The 14,646-nt window shown below is 43.4% G+C and overlaps 2 protein-coding genes across 2 annotated transcripts; one reads left to right on the plus strand and one right to left on the minus strand.

The window, feature by feature from the left end:
- Positions 1–1,914: 1,914 nt before the first annotated feature.
- On the minus strand, positions 1,915–7,173 carry LOC115606133 (proto-oncogene Mas-like). The gene is made up of 2 exons (XM_030481515.1): positions 6,967–7,173; positions 1,915–4,433 (listed from the first exon to the last, which is right to left on the minus strand). Exon 2 carries the CDS (start codon positions 4,413–4,415, stop codon positions 3,456–3,458), a length of 960 nt encoding a protein of 319 aa, XP_030337375.1. The 5' UTR covers positions 4,416–4,433; positions 6,967–7,173; the 3' UTR covers positions 1,915–3,455.
- A 5,716-nt stretch (positions 7,174–12,889) lies between these two features.
- On the plus strand, positions 12,890–13,831 carry LOC115607755 (olfactory receptor 4S2). The gene has a single exon (XM_030485396.1). It carries the CDS (start codon positions 12,905–12,907, stop codon positions 13,829–13,831), a length of 927 nt encoding a protein of 308 aa, XP_030341256.1. The 5' UTR covers positions 12,890–12,904.
- Positions 13,832–14,646: the final 815 nt, after the last annotated feature.

Here is a 14,646-nt window from a genome sequence, read left to right on the forward strand (position 1 = left end):
TGCAGAAAAGGACTTGGGGGTGTTGGTGGACGAGAAGCTTAACATGAGCCGGCAGTGTGCGCTTGCAGCCCAGAAAGCCAACTGTATCCTGGGCTGCATCAAAAGAAGCGTGACCAGCAGGTCGAAGGAGGTGATCCTGCCCCTCTACTCTGCTCTCGTGAGACCTCACTTGGAGTACTGCGTACAGTTCTGGTGTCCTCAACATAAAAAGGACATGGAGCTGTTGGAGCGAGTCCAGAGGAGGGCCACGAGGATGATAAGAGGGCTGGAGCACCTCCCGTATGAAGACAGGCTGAGAGAGTTGGGGCTGTTCAGCCTGGAGAAGAGAAGCTGCATGGAGTCCTCATAGCAGCCTTCCAGTATCTGAAGGGGGTCTATAAGGATGCTGGGGAAGGACTCTTCCTTAGGGACTGTAGTGGTAGGACAAGGGGTAATGGGTTCAAACTTAAACAGGGGAAGTTTAGATTAGATATAAGGAAGAAGTTCTTTACAGTGAGGGTGGTGAAGCACTGGAATGGGTTGCCCAGGGAGGTTGTGGATGCTCCATCCCTGGCGGTGTTCAAGGCCAGGTTGGACAGAGCCTTGGACCACGTGGTTTAGGGCAAGGTGTCCCTGCCCATGGCAGGGGGGTTGGAACTAGATAATCTTAAGGTCCTTTCCAACCCTTACTATTCTACGATTCTATGATTCTATGTTCTCCTCAGGGCATGTATCAAACCCATTACGTTTTTATCTGGTCGCCACATGTTGCACCCAGAGGTTTTTCTTTCTGCAAATAGCAGCATTTTTGTTTCATCCAGTACCCTATAAAGAAAAACACAAGAATTCCAAGGTGCTATGGAGACCCTCTGAACAGTAAAACAAAGATTCAAGATAGGAGACAGCTACTGCAGAGAGTCGGTGGAGGAGTCACCACACTAAATGGTGTCATCAGGTTGAGCTCAGAGTAACTGTTCTCAGAATATATTTAACCTGAAGTTTGCTAAGTTTAGCTTGATATAATGGATAATCACCTGTCCCTGCCATGACTGCTTCATTTCTGTCCTTAGCTCATCTACTTGTCAAAGGTACATTTTCTCTTTGGATGCCATAAAGTTTTCTGCCTTGTTTTCTAAACCTTCCAAATTCCTGTCCAGTTGAATGCCAGGGGAGATGTAGTGGCACTTTACCAACCTGAATAGAAAAAGCAAAATAATAGTACCTGCACTTTAAAGTCGGGGGTAATTCTGACATCTTAAATAGTGTTAGCATTTTAATTCTAGTCTCAGATGACATCGGTTCGCTTAGGGAAAAAAAAAAGCGGGTGGCATATTGAGGATTAAATATGACATAGCAGAGGCCACATAAAGTGTCCAAGAGCCCATGCAACAGCCTGGGCTGAGCTCTGTCCTTGGCTCAATTCCTTGATGCAGGGATACGTCACACGGTTTGAGATGTACTCAAAGCATCCGCAGGTGGCTGAGCTGGGTGTGAAGCGAGAGAAAAGGGCCCTTTGTTGCTATGTGAGTTTTGAAGGTGCATTAAAGGAGTAAAAATGAAGATAAATGAATTCTGCCATAAAGGCACATTCAGAAATGAGGGTGTCCTTGACCAGCACTAATCATGCCTATGTTCTCCTTGTGCCTTCCCTCTGTGATACCCTAAAAGATCTACCCTGTGCCTCTGTATCCCTCACCACAGGAGATATACTGCAAATATCTGGCAGATGCCACCCCTGAGAACACTTGTCTTTCACCATGGGTGATTGAGGGTGCCTATGATGGTGTTTCTGTGCAGGCATCACCTTTTGAAGGTCCAAGGTTGGATGTAAAGTGTTCACATTGATGTGGTGTGTAAAATGTGTTCACATCAACTGCCGCATGTTGGGCATGTTTAAGGACAAATTCAGGATGGAAAGGTTTTCACAGTTCTTATGTTTTTATCAGTTGATGGCTTTTTCTGAGCACAAGAATGTTTTCACATGCAAATTGTTTTCTCTTTTAAAAAAAGGGGGGTTTTCACATTTTTAATAATAACAGAAAAGTTTCAGTTCTCCCAATGATAAAATCATTACAGATATTAAACCAAAAACATTTAGAACATGTTTTCTGATAAATCAATGCTCTCATCCCCTCAGCAGTAGAAGTTAGGAGGAAAAAAACCACCTTACTAAAAATAATTGATGACACAGCCCTAATCTGAATCAACTGTATGTACATTGCAGAACCACAGAACATTAAAAATTAAAGAATAGTAGAAATGCAACTCAAATTTCAGCTTTCAGGAACTGTAAACAAGAAGCAAAAAGCAACAGGATAAAGATAATAGACAGTAGAAGAATGCAGCTTCCCTTTAGGAAAACATTCACAGATGAAGGTATGAAGTGGAGATCTAGAAGGTTTCTCAAAGAAAATGACCTGTGTTACTTCTCCTATATATTCCGGTTAAAAGTGCAAATGTCACACCTGATAGTACCACACTTCAAATAATCACATCTCCCATGTCAAGGGTCTAGAGAATAATTTGTTGCAAATTGTGGTATTCATTTACCTTTCTTCTGTTTCTTATTTTGTCCCCTATCCTTGATTTTAATTCTATCAGTAGAGGTGATGTTAGAAGCCACGGGTTCTTATCAGTCCTTCTTAAAGGGAGGAATAACAACCCAATGCATGCTGTAGATAGCTGAAGACACTCCGTCCTGGGCTGGAGGAAGGTAAAGCAATATGCAACTCCAGCCATGTATTTCTTTGAAACACAAGAAAAGGGAGAATACAACTCCATGCATAAAGTTTTAAGGCAAGTTGGTAGGGTTTGGGGCCCTTTTCTGCTGCATCACAGCTCCATGGTATGGAAACTTCCCTTGCTAATAGAAGAAAGGAACTTCCAGGGCATGATTCATTTCACTATTCGGAATGAGCACATGAGGAAGCAAAGAACTGTGCACTCTGTAAGCAGCAGAAAGTTGCATTAGTGGCTGAGATACAGGTATTTAATATTAAACGAGAGAGAGTCTCCTTCCAGGGATTTCATGGCTGATCTCAACAGGAGGAGGATTGGTTCCCATTTCATCTTCAGAGATCTGAGTAAAAAGTGACTTATGAGATATATGAGTTTGATATTGTTGTGCTCTGAAAGACAGAGATTTATTGAGTGAACTGCATACTCTGAGTGGGATTCCTTTGATGTAATACAGACACCAAGATATCCCACCTCACCAAGTTGAAATGGCCACTGAGGAGAAATAGACACTTTCAATGTGGTCCTAACAGAGGTCAGGTAAATTCTGTGGTCCAGGTGTTCATGTGTTTTCACTTACCATTGATGGAGCTTAAAATCTAGCTAAAGGCTGGAGATGTACAATGAAGATACTGAAGGTCAGGTGAGATAAACCTTCCCCGTTATCTCAGAGATCTTCAGTTCTGTAGACTATCAGCCCTCAGCTCCAGCCCAGTGTTGCTGTTAGGCACAGGAGGGTGTTAGGAAGACATAGTAATTGTGTCATGGGTTTCCTGTTCATCTTTGTCATCTGCTGAATCTTCAAAGGCCCTCTGGAATGCCAGCCTGAGGGTAAACTTGATTCTCCGATCCCTGTAGCTCCCCACCAGGAAGTAAATGACAGGGTTGAGGGTGCTATTCACACAGGACAGCACAAAACCAATCTCTGGGGAGTAGAGGAATTTGTAGCCCAAGAAGTCTAAGAGGATCAAGACGCTCAGAGGCACAGCGAAAATGAGGAAGAAGAGGACGGTGAGCATGATGACAGTAAAGAGCCTGCCTGTCCGAAGATGTTGAGAGCTGCACTTGACTCTAAGGAAGAGGGTGAGGCTGAAGAGCAGCATTAGGGGTGCGCAGAAGATGAAGTCCAAGGCTCCAATGGTGATGAGCACGATCTGGCAGGTCCTGGCAGAGCGGCGCACAGAACACACAGCATACCCAAGAGTGTTCAGCAGCAAGGAGATACCCCAGAGCAGGCCAGAGATGATGGCAGACAAGTGCTTTGGGCGGTGGCTTCGGCACCATATGGGACAAAGCACAGACAGGCACCTCTCAATGCTGATGGCGGTCAGGAGGTACAAGCCAGTCCCGTACATGAAAAGATCCAGGAAGAGGAATATCCCAAACTGCACCCCTACGTTGAATTGCATCAGGTACTGAACCGTCTCTATGGCAATGCAGAGGAGATACCCAAAGTCGGCAGCAGCCAGGTTCAGGATGTAGACCGTGAAGTGGTTTCTCCGGATGCGGAAGCCAAGGTACCATAGCACCATACCATTTCCTACCATGCCGCAGGCAGCACTGATGAGGCAGAAGCTCTCCATGAACTTGAGGACAGCATAGGATGGCTCTGTCTTTCCCACAGCCCCACTCTGATTAGTCCCATGAACCTGGTTGTTTGTTGTTGGAAGGAAGATTGGCATGGTTGAAGTACTCATCATGAGAGATTTCAGACAGACCTGTAAGCAGAGAGGGGAGAGGTGGTAACTCCGATGTGACTTTCCCTCATGGTTACCTGATGATGTTTCTGGATTTGATTCATCTCTTTGTCACCAGAGCTTGATTTAGGGAGGGACTGCTATGTTTGGGCTTGGAACACAGAACCCTAAGCCACTATTCAAAGCACTGAGCCTAAATTCTATATGACATGTAGGAAAAGTTACATTGCACTGTGTTTCTCCCTTAAAACTCATTTCCTGAGGGCCCTTTTTGCAGTCGGTACTGGGAAACGAATAGCTTAAAAAAGCAATTACAGCTGAGATGAATCATGTCTGAAAAGTACCTCTTGTCTGAATAAAAAGAGAAGCAACCTAGTGTTAACAACTCTGGGATAATTGTCTTCACTTCCTGCCGCTAAGATTTGGTGAGAAATCTTGTCAAAAGGGTGTGAAAGTTATAGACCATCAGCATACAAGTTGAATCAGCATGAAATCTGATTGAGTTTTGTCCATGCCCAGAAAACATGGTAGGGAGTACTCAGGTTTTTATGTTGATGATTGATTTCTAGTTGAATAGAGTGTAGTTTAATGCAGTTGGTTTGTTCTCTTGAGCCCTATGTACAGACAATACGTAATCCAATCTGAGGAGTCAGCCCTTAGTAACTTCGTTTTCAGATAAAAGCTCTAAGAACTGTATGTGGGACAAAATGCTCCTCATTGGGGTCAGGACACTGAAATAATGGCTCAGTTATTTCACCCCATTCCCTGGAGTGGTTCACCTGTTTCTTCCTGTATGATACTGAGATATGAATGAGAATCTTGAATAAACATGTTGAAAGATAGATTTCACCCTTTTTTTCTCTGATGAGGCCAAACACTATGGTTGTTTTCCTCTCTCCTCATCAGCTATTAGTTTTGACATGGGAAGTTAAAGAAGTATCATGAGCAACAGCACGAGATAGTTAAAAAGAGAGGAACAAGATAAAATGGGGAGAGCTGGGAAGATGTGACTCATTGAACAGTCCAAACAGCATGAACAGGCTGTTCTCTCTCTGTAAAATGCTGTGGTATAGATACAGACAGACTTCCATAAGCACACAAAATATGACAGATTGAATCAAAGAAGTGGTAAATGCTCCATCCCTGGCAGTGCTCAAGGCCAGGCTGGATGGGGCTTGGAGTAACCTGGTTTAGTGGAAGGTGTCCCTGCCCATGGCAGTGGATTGGAACTGGATGGGCTTTAAGGTCCCTTCCAACCCAAACCAATCTGTGATTCTATGATTCAATGAATTTACTACATATTGAATTTAGGACTATGGAAAACAAACAACACCATCTCCTTCAGCATGCACAGAATCTCTGTTGTAGCAGTTTCACAACAGGAACATCCCTGAGTTCAAACTCACCTTCTCTTTCCTTATCTGGGGAGAGCAGCATACTGCCTGACCAACATCTCTACAAGGCTACCTCTTCCCTGCACATCTACAGCAAGCAAATTGAAAAGATATAGCCTTCTGACTTTGTTCACTTCCTCATTACCTGCTTTTGGAGTGGCAGCAGATTATCAGAACTTGATGCTGTGAGAAGAAAGAAAGACCCAGTGTTTAAGTGGTTTCCTGGCCTTTAGAAGCCCCAGTGCAGTTGTATTGCTGCCACAAGCTATTGGTGTAACCTGAAACAAATTCCCAACTGGTTTGGAGAGGACATGGACATGTGAGTGTCACTTAAGCTCTGTCTAAGCCCACTGCAGCTTTCTGATGCGGTCCCCATTTGAGGAAAGCAGCTATTCTGCCTCCGTGGTGCAGTCATCTTCAGAACGCTGTTGACCCCGTCCTCTAGCAGCATGTCTCTCTCCACTGGGTATTTAGGGAATGACAGATCTAACTGTCTAACTTAAGCTCATCAAGCATATTTCCTAATGTTAAAAGACATGGCTCTGTGTCATTGGTCATACCTACATAATAGGTGCCACTAGTGGACACTCTCATTTCTTCTTGTCTCCAAGACAGATTCAAGACATTGAGCCTACTAATGAGTGAAAGCTAGCATCAAACAGCAGCAGACTGATTCTAAGGAGGCTAAGTGATCTTTCTCTCTTTTGATAGGAAACATCCTTCCTGAGGTTTGCCTGCTGAGTACCATGTACTTGTAACAGATGTCAGGCTGAACAACCATGACACCACAAAGACATTTTAGACCACAGACAGAAAGTTATGCTGCTGTATTTTCTTGGCTAATTTTAAGTCACCATCTAAGACCAAACCTGCTAATCTAGGTTTCTAAATAATGACATCTTCTATTACAGAGCTGTATTTAGAGAAATTCAATAGCACTCGTTCATGGAAAAGGGTCTCTAGGATGAAGCTCTAGTTACCTTGAAAATGATCAAGACAATTTCTTACCTACAGCAAATTTCTAACCAGAAGGAAAAGTTTGATCTCCTGTCCTCTTTTTCTTTTTTCCCTCCTCCTTTCCCCTCACCATCTTTCCAAAAGCACTACAGAAAGCATTAGGCAGAGTGCAATGGCAAAGATACCATCTAGGAATTTCTCACCTTTTTCTGGGTTCCTTGGAATTTCAGTGACTGATCTGCAGCAGCTGCCTGGTGTGGATCAAATGGGTGAAATTTTCACTTGAATTCGGTCACTTCTGATCCAGATAAAGTCCTTGTGTCACAATGGAGTGCTGAGCGAGTTAGACACTGTTTAAGAAGCCACGGTCTTTACAACGTGACATCTGACAGCTAGCCAATCACTCTGTTGGGGAAATATCTAGTTTGGGGTGTGTGGTCACTTAATATGAGCCACTTCCCTCTTTGTACAGAACCTGTCACTGTCATGGCTCTGGAAATGTGTTTTCTTTTTACTACTTTGCGCTTCTTCAGCCTCACAATACAAAGAAAGCAAGAATGGTCTGTACAATATTGTACCTTGCCTCAGCACAACTTCCCATTCCCCCCAAGGATCTATTGTCCCTTCCAAACAGGCCTTAACACACCCAGAGAGTGTCCTTATCTAACCCACAGCCCCACCCAGCACAAGTTATCACTCTACTTAGTCCCTATTGCTTCACACAACCCTTCCTGGAGGAGGGTCCACACAGACTCACATCTCATCACCACCTCATATCTCTATCAAGACAACCCTTTCCCAGCATTCACCATCCACACACACCACCTCACTCATCTTCTCATCATGCACAGTCCCTCCATGTGGGTGAGCTACTACTGTCATGGTGTCAGATCCACGTGCCAAAGGAAATGAGTGAAAAAAGAGACAAGACCTTTCTCTTTTGCTGGCAGTAAGCACATCCTTATAGGGAACTGTTTTGCAACAGCAGATACCAGCAACTCTTGATTTGGGCTTGTGTGTTAAGTCACTTCTGCTAGTCTGTTTGGCTAGGGAGACAAAAGGAGATGAGTAGGACGCCAGCCAAATTGCTGCCACATGTGTCAATGGGTACGGAAACTGGCAGATCTGGCCCAAATTAGCTTTGCAGGCCAGATACCTGACGGTTCATCTTTAGCTTCTTCTTTCATTTCATCTCACAGTCTGTACTGATAGCAGGGATTGCACCTTGGCCTTGCTGAACTTCATGAGGTTCTCATGAGCCCACTCTCCAAGCCTGTCCAGGTCCCTCTGGATCCCATCCCTTCCCTCAGGCATATCAGCTGCACCACTCAGCTTGGTGTCATCTGCAAACTTCCTGACGGTGCACTTGATCCCACTGTCTATACCAATGATGAAGATATTGAATGGTATTAGTCCCAGTACAGACCCTTGAGGGACACCACTTATTGCTGGTTTCCACTTGGACATCAAGCCATTGACTGTAATGCTTTGGATGTGGCCTTTGTCTGCCCTAAGTAATTTAATTCAAAATCTAGATGTCTATTTCAGACCTAATCCCATCCTAAAATCGTGTCTGAGGTAGATCAGGTGAATCCATTCCTGGAGAGATCTATTTCTTTCCGTAGGAAAGCCTGGAGTAACAAAGACTCATCTCAGCTGCCTTCCATAGACATAAAACAGGCAACTTCCTCTCTTGGTTTCCCCATTTCTAAAAGAAGAATTTTTTTTTCCCTGATTCTGTAATTTGCCAACCTTTGCTAAAACGTGCAAGTTCTTGCAGGAGGCTTTATTCACTGGGATACCAGTGATGAAATTTCATGCAAAGTAGATCTTGAAGGGTCATCAAGAGGTAACCCAGGCCATCTTCTGTCTCTGAAAACTTAACTTAAGCATACTGAAAAAAGTGTGCCTAACCTGCCCTTAAAAAGACAACTGTGATGGGTAACTCTTTACTATGCCCAGGGCATGGTGCCTCTCTCTTTACTATGAGAAATATCTCTGATTTTCTGTTTTTTAAGGAAAATCTGTGTTTTCTGTGTTTCCGTTTTTGAATACACAAATATTTAAAAGTACTGTTTTATTAGTCACAAAGCTGTGGCTGCCCTATCCCTGGCAGTGTTCAAGGCCAGGTTGGACACAGGGGCTTGGAGCAACCTGCTCTAGTGGACAGTTTCCCTGCCTGTGGCAGGGGGTTGGAACTGGATGAGCTTTAAGGTCCCTTCCAACCCAAATCATTCCATGATTCCATGCTATCAAGCCAAAGCAGTGGATCTAATGGATCTCTACAATTGGGAAAACCATAAAGCATGGCATCATAAATGCCATTAGCAAAGGTCTCTGGAAAGGGTTGACTGGACTAAGTCACATCACATGCTTATGTGGTTTAATATTCAGCTAATCCATTGACTGCTATTTCTTCTGGAGAAATCCTGAAATTCCATTATAATATCATTAATACAGACTGATGGCTATTTATTTAATAAATGTTTGCCTCAACTATACCTAACCAGAATTAATCTCTTCTCCTCTGTCTCTTCTTTTCATGCCTTCCCTTCATTAAGCCTCCCTGCCCCCCTCCTCCAGCCCCAAGAGCCCCTGAGGTAGGATATTTCCTTGGAGAGGGTTAAAGAGTGCTACTTAAAGAGTTGTCTTCTCAGCCTTCCTTCTGCTGCCGGGTTGTGAATTCATCATACAGTGCACAGAGATCAGGCCACACAACCCAGACAGCCCATCAGAACAGTTCTCACATAGGCAGAGAACACCAAGATATACTTGTGGTACAGGAAAGCAAGAAATTAAATTAGATGGGATTATACAGCAAAAGGCTCTTCCTGGGCAAGCATTGGAAGCTTTTCAGAACCTATTCTATACTCTTTAAAGACACTTTGCTCTAACACTTCCCTTCTGGGGAAGGCAGATGTTGTGGAGATTAAATCATACAGCCCTTACACAAAAAAGTTTGGTCTCCAGACACAGAGGAGGTAAGTTTTCCAGGTTCTCTGGATCCTTTCATTTTGTGTCCTTTCCTCTTCTCCTGATTCATTTCCTCTTTTGTTTCCCTTCTTCTTGAAAAAATACGAAAATACAAGAAGAAATTTACACTACAGTTATCAACTCTCTATGGCTCTTTTTGGCTAGAATCGTATACAGAACTGGTTCTGTAATCCCAGATTAGGTTATTTTGTCATTTTGTTTCCTGTTAACCACCTGAGATTTTAGGGAATAATGCTGGAAATAAGAAGATAGTGCAGTTTCTCCTCCTTTTTGAAACGTTAGCAGTCCATGTGGTATTCATTTTATTTTGCAATTGATTGCATTGTATCATATACCTCTGGTCTGTCCCTGAAAAGATACTTTTAAAGGTAAGGCATAGTGTTAATCCTCTATTGAATTAAGTCATTCTGGTTATCCTCTTAGAGTCAGCAGAAAGAAATAGGTACTTCCAGCATGTAATTCATCACATCTTTAAGCAGATGCTTTAGGCTGGTCATGAACTGCCCCTCAAAGGCAGAAAAAAGAGTGCATGTGACTGGCTCAGATGCAGGTGACTACATGACATAAGGAAATATATTGTAAAATATATTGTAAAATGTATTTTACAGCCTTCCAATACATGAAGGGGCTACAAGTAACCTGAAGAGGGACTTTGGACAAGGGCCTGTAGGGACAGGACAAGGGGAATGGCTTTAACCTGCCAGAGGGGAGACTGAGATGAGCTCTGAGGCAGAAGCTCTTCCCTGTGAGGGTGCTGAGGCGCTGGCACAGGGTGCCCAGAGAAGCTGTGGCTGCCCCATCCCTGGCAGTGTTCAAGGCCAGGTTGGACACAGGGGCTTGGAGTACTCTGCTCTAGTGGAAGGTGTCCCTGCCTGTGGCAGGGGGTTGGGACTGAATGAGCTTTAAGGTCCATTCTAACACAAACCAGTCTGGGATTCGATGATTCTATATTGTAAAATGCAATTTGGTGGTAGTGACGGGGACCTTACCATAAGGGGGACACAGTGAAGGTGTCTGTTGTGAATAGGTTGTATCTTTACAATCCTTTCAAAAATATGCACCTTATTTCACTGAGCAATTTCCCATCTGCTGTTCTTCCGGTATATACTTTTCTTTGATCATTTATCTCTTGGTCACTCCTTTCTGAAGCACTGATTGCCTAAATGTGACACTGAAACTGGTGAGGTTTACTTCTCATTCTGCTCTGGCCATCCAGATTACAGCTGCTTCTCTTCCACTGGCTACTGCCCAGCCATAAATACGTGCCTGTTTTGTCCTTTTGTCTTCTACGGTAAACTGTGTCAGTGCTGAGTGAAAAGAGGAGGGATGGAAAGGATCACAACTTGGTAAGACTAGGTAGAAATCCGTATCACATTCTTTGTCCTTATTATTTTTTTCCTGGAGATATATCAGAAAAGGAATTATCCATGTAAATTTTACCCCCCTTCTTGACTATCTTTTACTCATTAGTACATCTGTAAGCACAGGAAAAGCCCCTAACTTTCTCAACTTCCTCTTTAGGCTTCACTTTGTGGGTTTGAGAGCAATTCTGGTTTTTCTTCATTTCAGTGTTTCCTGTGAAGGCTTGATCAGTTTTTGCCTGCACGAGAGTTTCCCATTTTGCTGTAGTTTTAAATAGATGCTAGGTAATTTGAATTAGTTTAACCTAATTCCATGGGTCTGATCCATGGATCTGCCCTGGTCACTGCTTATATTTTCACCAGGTAGAACTTGCAACGGTGATTTTTAATAGCGGTTGGCTGGGAATGTTTGGGTACTAGGATGAATCCCATACAGCTGATAATCTGTTTGTAAGAGATGCCTATTTCTGGTTAAACTCTGTGAAGAGTTTAATCTAGTGGTTTCCAGGTTTCTGTGACCAAAACAGCTCTGATATTTGGGTGCGTAATGGCAAGCTGGTAATGTTAAGGACTAAGTCTTTTTAAAGATGTAGATTATTTCTTTACTAGTGACATTTACTGCTCTGGGGGCTATAGCTGGAACGGACCAAAGCAAAGAAGCCCCACATTCGCACTGGAATGTCTGAACAGAGGGAGCGTAGAGGTGTAGAAGCATGCAGAAATAAGGAGTTCAGCCATAGCACATACACAAGAAATGAGGATGGCATTATGGAAAGCTCTGAGCTACCTTCAGAGGGCAAAAAGGATTATTCCCCGAAGTTAACTTTACCCTGGTGATGTGGATTTACTTAGGCTCCTCTTAGTCAGTGGAAAAAGAAAGGGTTCTGAAAAGGACCTTAGTTTAGCTATAGCTATAGTCTTCAAGAGAGGCAGAGAGATTTTGACCACCAGCTACACTGGTTTTACTAACCAGAAATTAACTCTTCAGCATATCCCCAGAGTATATCACAAATCAGTATAAAGTAAAATTCATATGATGCTGCAACAGAAGTTCTGAAAAGATCTTTTCATTCTTCCCTTATCTTAAAGAAACATTGCTGAGATTTAGGGCAAGTTAATGCTAAAGCAAGTCATAGAATCATAGAATAGTTTGGGTTGGAAGGACCTGCAAAGGTTATCTTCATATGTGATATTGTTTACTGTTTTTATCATTATAGATAATTTCCCCAGAAGTCATAGTTCAGCCCATGAAGCTGCACATTCATGTTTCGAAATGTATATGCACCAGAGATTTATATTTTTTTCTCTGTAGGTGGTTTCACCACAATTCAAAGATCATTTTTACTTATAAAATAAACCAGCATTCCAAGGAATACTCCTTCAAGGCACTATTGTTACAAAGACTGTTATTATGGATTTGGTCTACACTGAGGGCAAACATGCTTTTAAACATCTGTAGAGCCTCTAGTGAGCACTCTAGTCTTGTCCTTAGCACATCAGCCTTAAATCCTGGAGGACCAGAATAGAAGAACATCTCCCAGAGGGCGCCCATCTCAGTGCAGTAATAGGCATGGCTGAAGCCTTGTGCAAGGAGAATTAAATACACAGGTGAAGGGAAAAAACCCAACAAAAGAACCCCACTTCATCAACTTAATACTAACCCTATATACTTTTTAGTGTGTCTGTACATCTGATAAGGAATTCATTTTTAATAATGGAAAAACTGACAAGTCATTTGTCTTTATATTTCCTTGTGCCTAGGCGTATTGCTTCCCAACTGATTGACATGGAGAATGCAAGCAGTGTGAAGGAATTCATTCTTCTGGGCCTCTCAGAGGATCCAGGGGTGCAGAAGATATGTTTTGTGCTGTTTCTCTTCTTCTATATGATCATTTTAGCAGGAAATCTGCTCATTGTTATCACTGTAATCAGCAGTCAACGTCTGAGCTCCCCCATGTATTTCTTCCTCTGCTACCTGTCCTTTGTAGACATCTGTTACTCTTCTGTCACAGCTCCCAAAATGCTTGCTGACTTCCTCGTTGGAAATAAAACCATCTCCTTTGTGGGCTGCACAGCCCAGCTGTTTGGGGTACATTTCTTCGGCTGCACAGAGATCTTCATCCTCACAGTGATGGCCTATGATCGCTATCTTGCCATCTGCAGACCTCTTCATTACACCACCCTCATGACCAGACGGGTGTGCGGCCGGATGGTGATCGGCTCATGGGTAGGAGGCTTCATGCACTCCATTGTGCAGACTCTTCTAACTATCCAGCTTCCCTTCTGTGGCCCTAACATAATCAACCACTACTTCTGTGATGCCCACCCCCTAATACGACTGGCCTGTACCGACACCTACGCTGTGGGCATCGTTCTTGTGGCCAACAGTGGAATGATAACTCTGAGCAGTTTCTTCATCCTGGTCATGTCCTACGTTGTCATCCTGGTTTCCGTGAAAAGGATAGGGTGGCACAAGGCCCTCTCCACCTGTGGGTCCCACATCACTGTGGTGATTCTGTTCTTTGGGCCATGCACATTCATCTACATACGTCCATCCAGCAATCTGTCGGAGGACAAGAGCATAGCACTGTTTTACACTGTCATCGCCCCCATGCTGAACCCACTCATCTACACGCTAAGAAATGAGGAGGTGAAGAATGCCATGACGAAACTGTGGAGTAGAAAAGTGGAAAGTGAAAATGGGAAGGTGTAGAACTGTGATAACATTCCCAAAGGAAATTTCCGTCATGAAAATTCCCCACGAACTGCCTTTCGAGGAAAATCTTGCTGTTTGCTCCTGTTGTAGTTAGGAACCATAGACTAGAATACCAGGTTGGAAAACACCGAAGGGTCATCTTTTGATTTGAAGGACATTGTGAACTCTGTGACAAGCAGGCATTCCCTTTCTATTCTCTTGTCAACTAGTGCAGGGGTAGGCATGGGGCTCTTAAGCACTAACTGAAACACCTGTGTTTAAATAAATACTATCAAAAACACTGAAAATGGTGTCCAGGTAGACACTGGAAACAGAGTCCCCTTCCTGCTTGCAGTAATGCCTTTTTTATGAGAACTACACTGTGGTATCTTAAAATCAAGCATCAGCAATTAAAAACCTGATATTAGGTGCTAGTTGGGTCATCTGCTGATGCAGGCAATAGGAGAGGAAGCTTCCTCCCTTCCCTGCCAGTGCAACAAATCCTTTCTGCAGTGTTCAAAGCCAGGTTGGACGGGGCTTTGAGCAACCTGATCTAGTCGAAGATGTCCCTGCCCATGGTGGTTGAGCTAGAAGACCTTCAAAGAGTCCTTCCAACCCAAACCATTCTATGATTCTATCTACTCCACCTATCACTGATGCCATCCTTCCAACCACCCCCTCTACCCTTCAGCTCTGACTCAGGTGTTTTATTTTAATGTTGATCTTAAGGTCCTTTCCAACCCTAACCATTCTGTGATTCTAATACAGAATCACACATCCAATAAAAGACACCTTGCTGACTGTAAGAAATGAAGGACTCACCAAAGGTGGCA

This window comes from Strigops habroptila, chromosome 4, assembly GCF_004027225.2.
Source record: "Strigops habroptila isolate Jane chromosome 4, bStrHab1.2.pri, whole genome shotgun sequence".
Classification (NCBI taxonomy): Eukaryota; Metazoa; Chordata; class Aves; order Psittaciformes; family Psittacidae; genus Strigops; species Strigops habroptila.

Coding starts and splice junctions, on each gene's coding strand:
- LOC115606133 (XM_030481515.1), bottom strand. CDS start 4,415: ATGATGAGTACTTCAACCATGCCAATCTTCCTTCCAACAACAAACAAC.
- LOC115607755 (XM_030485396.1), top strand. CDS start 12,905: ATGGAGAATGCAAGCAGTGTGAAGGAATTCATTCTTCTGGGCCTCTCA.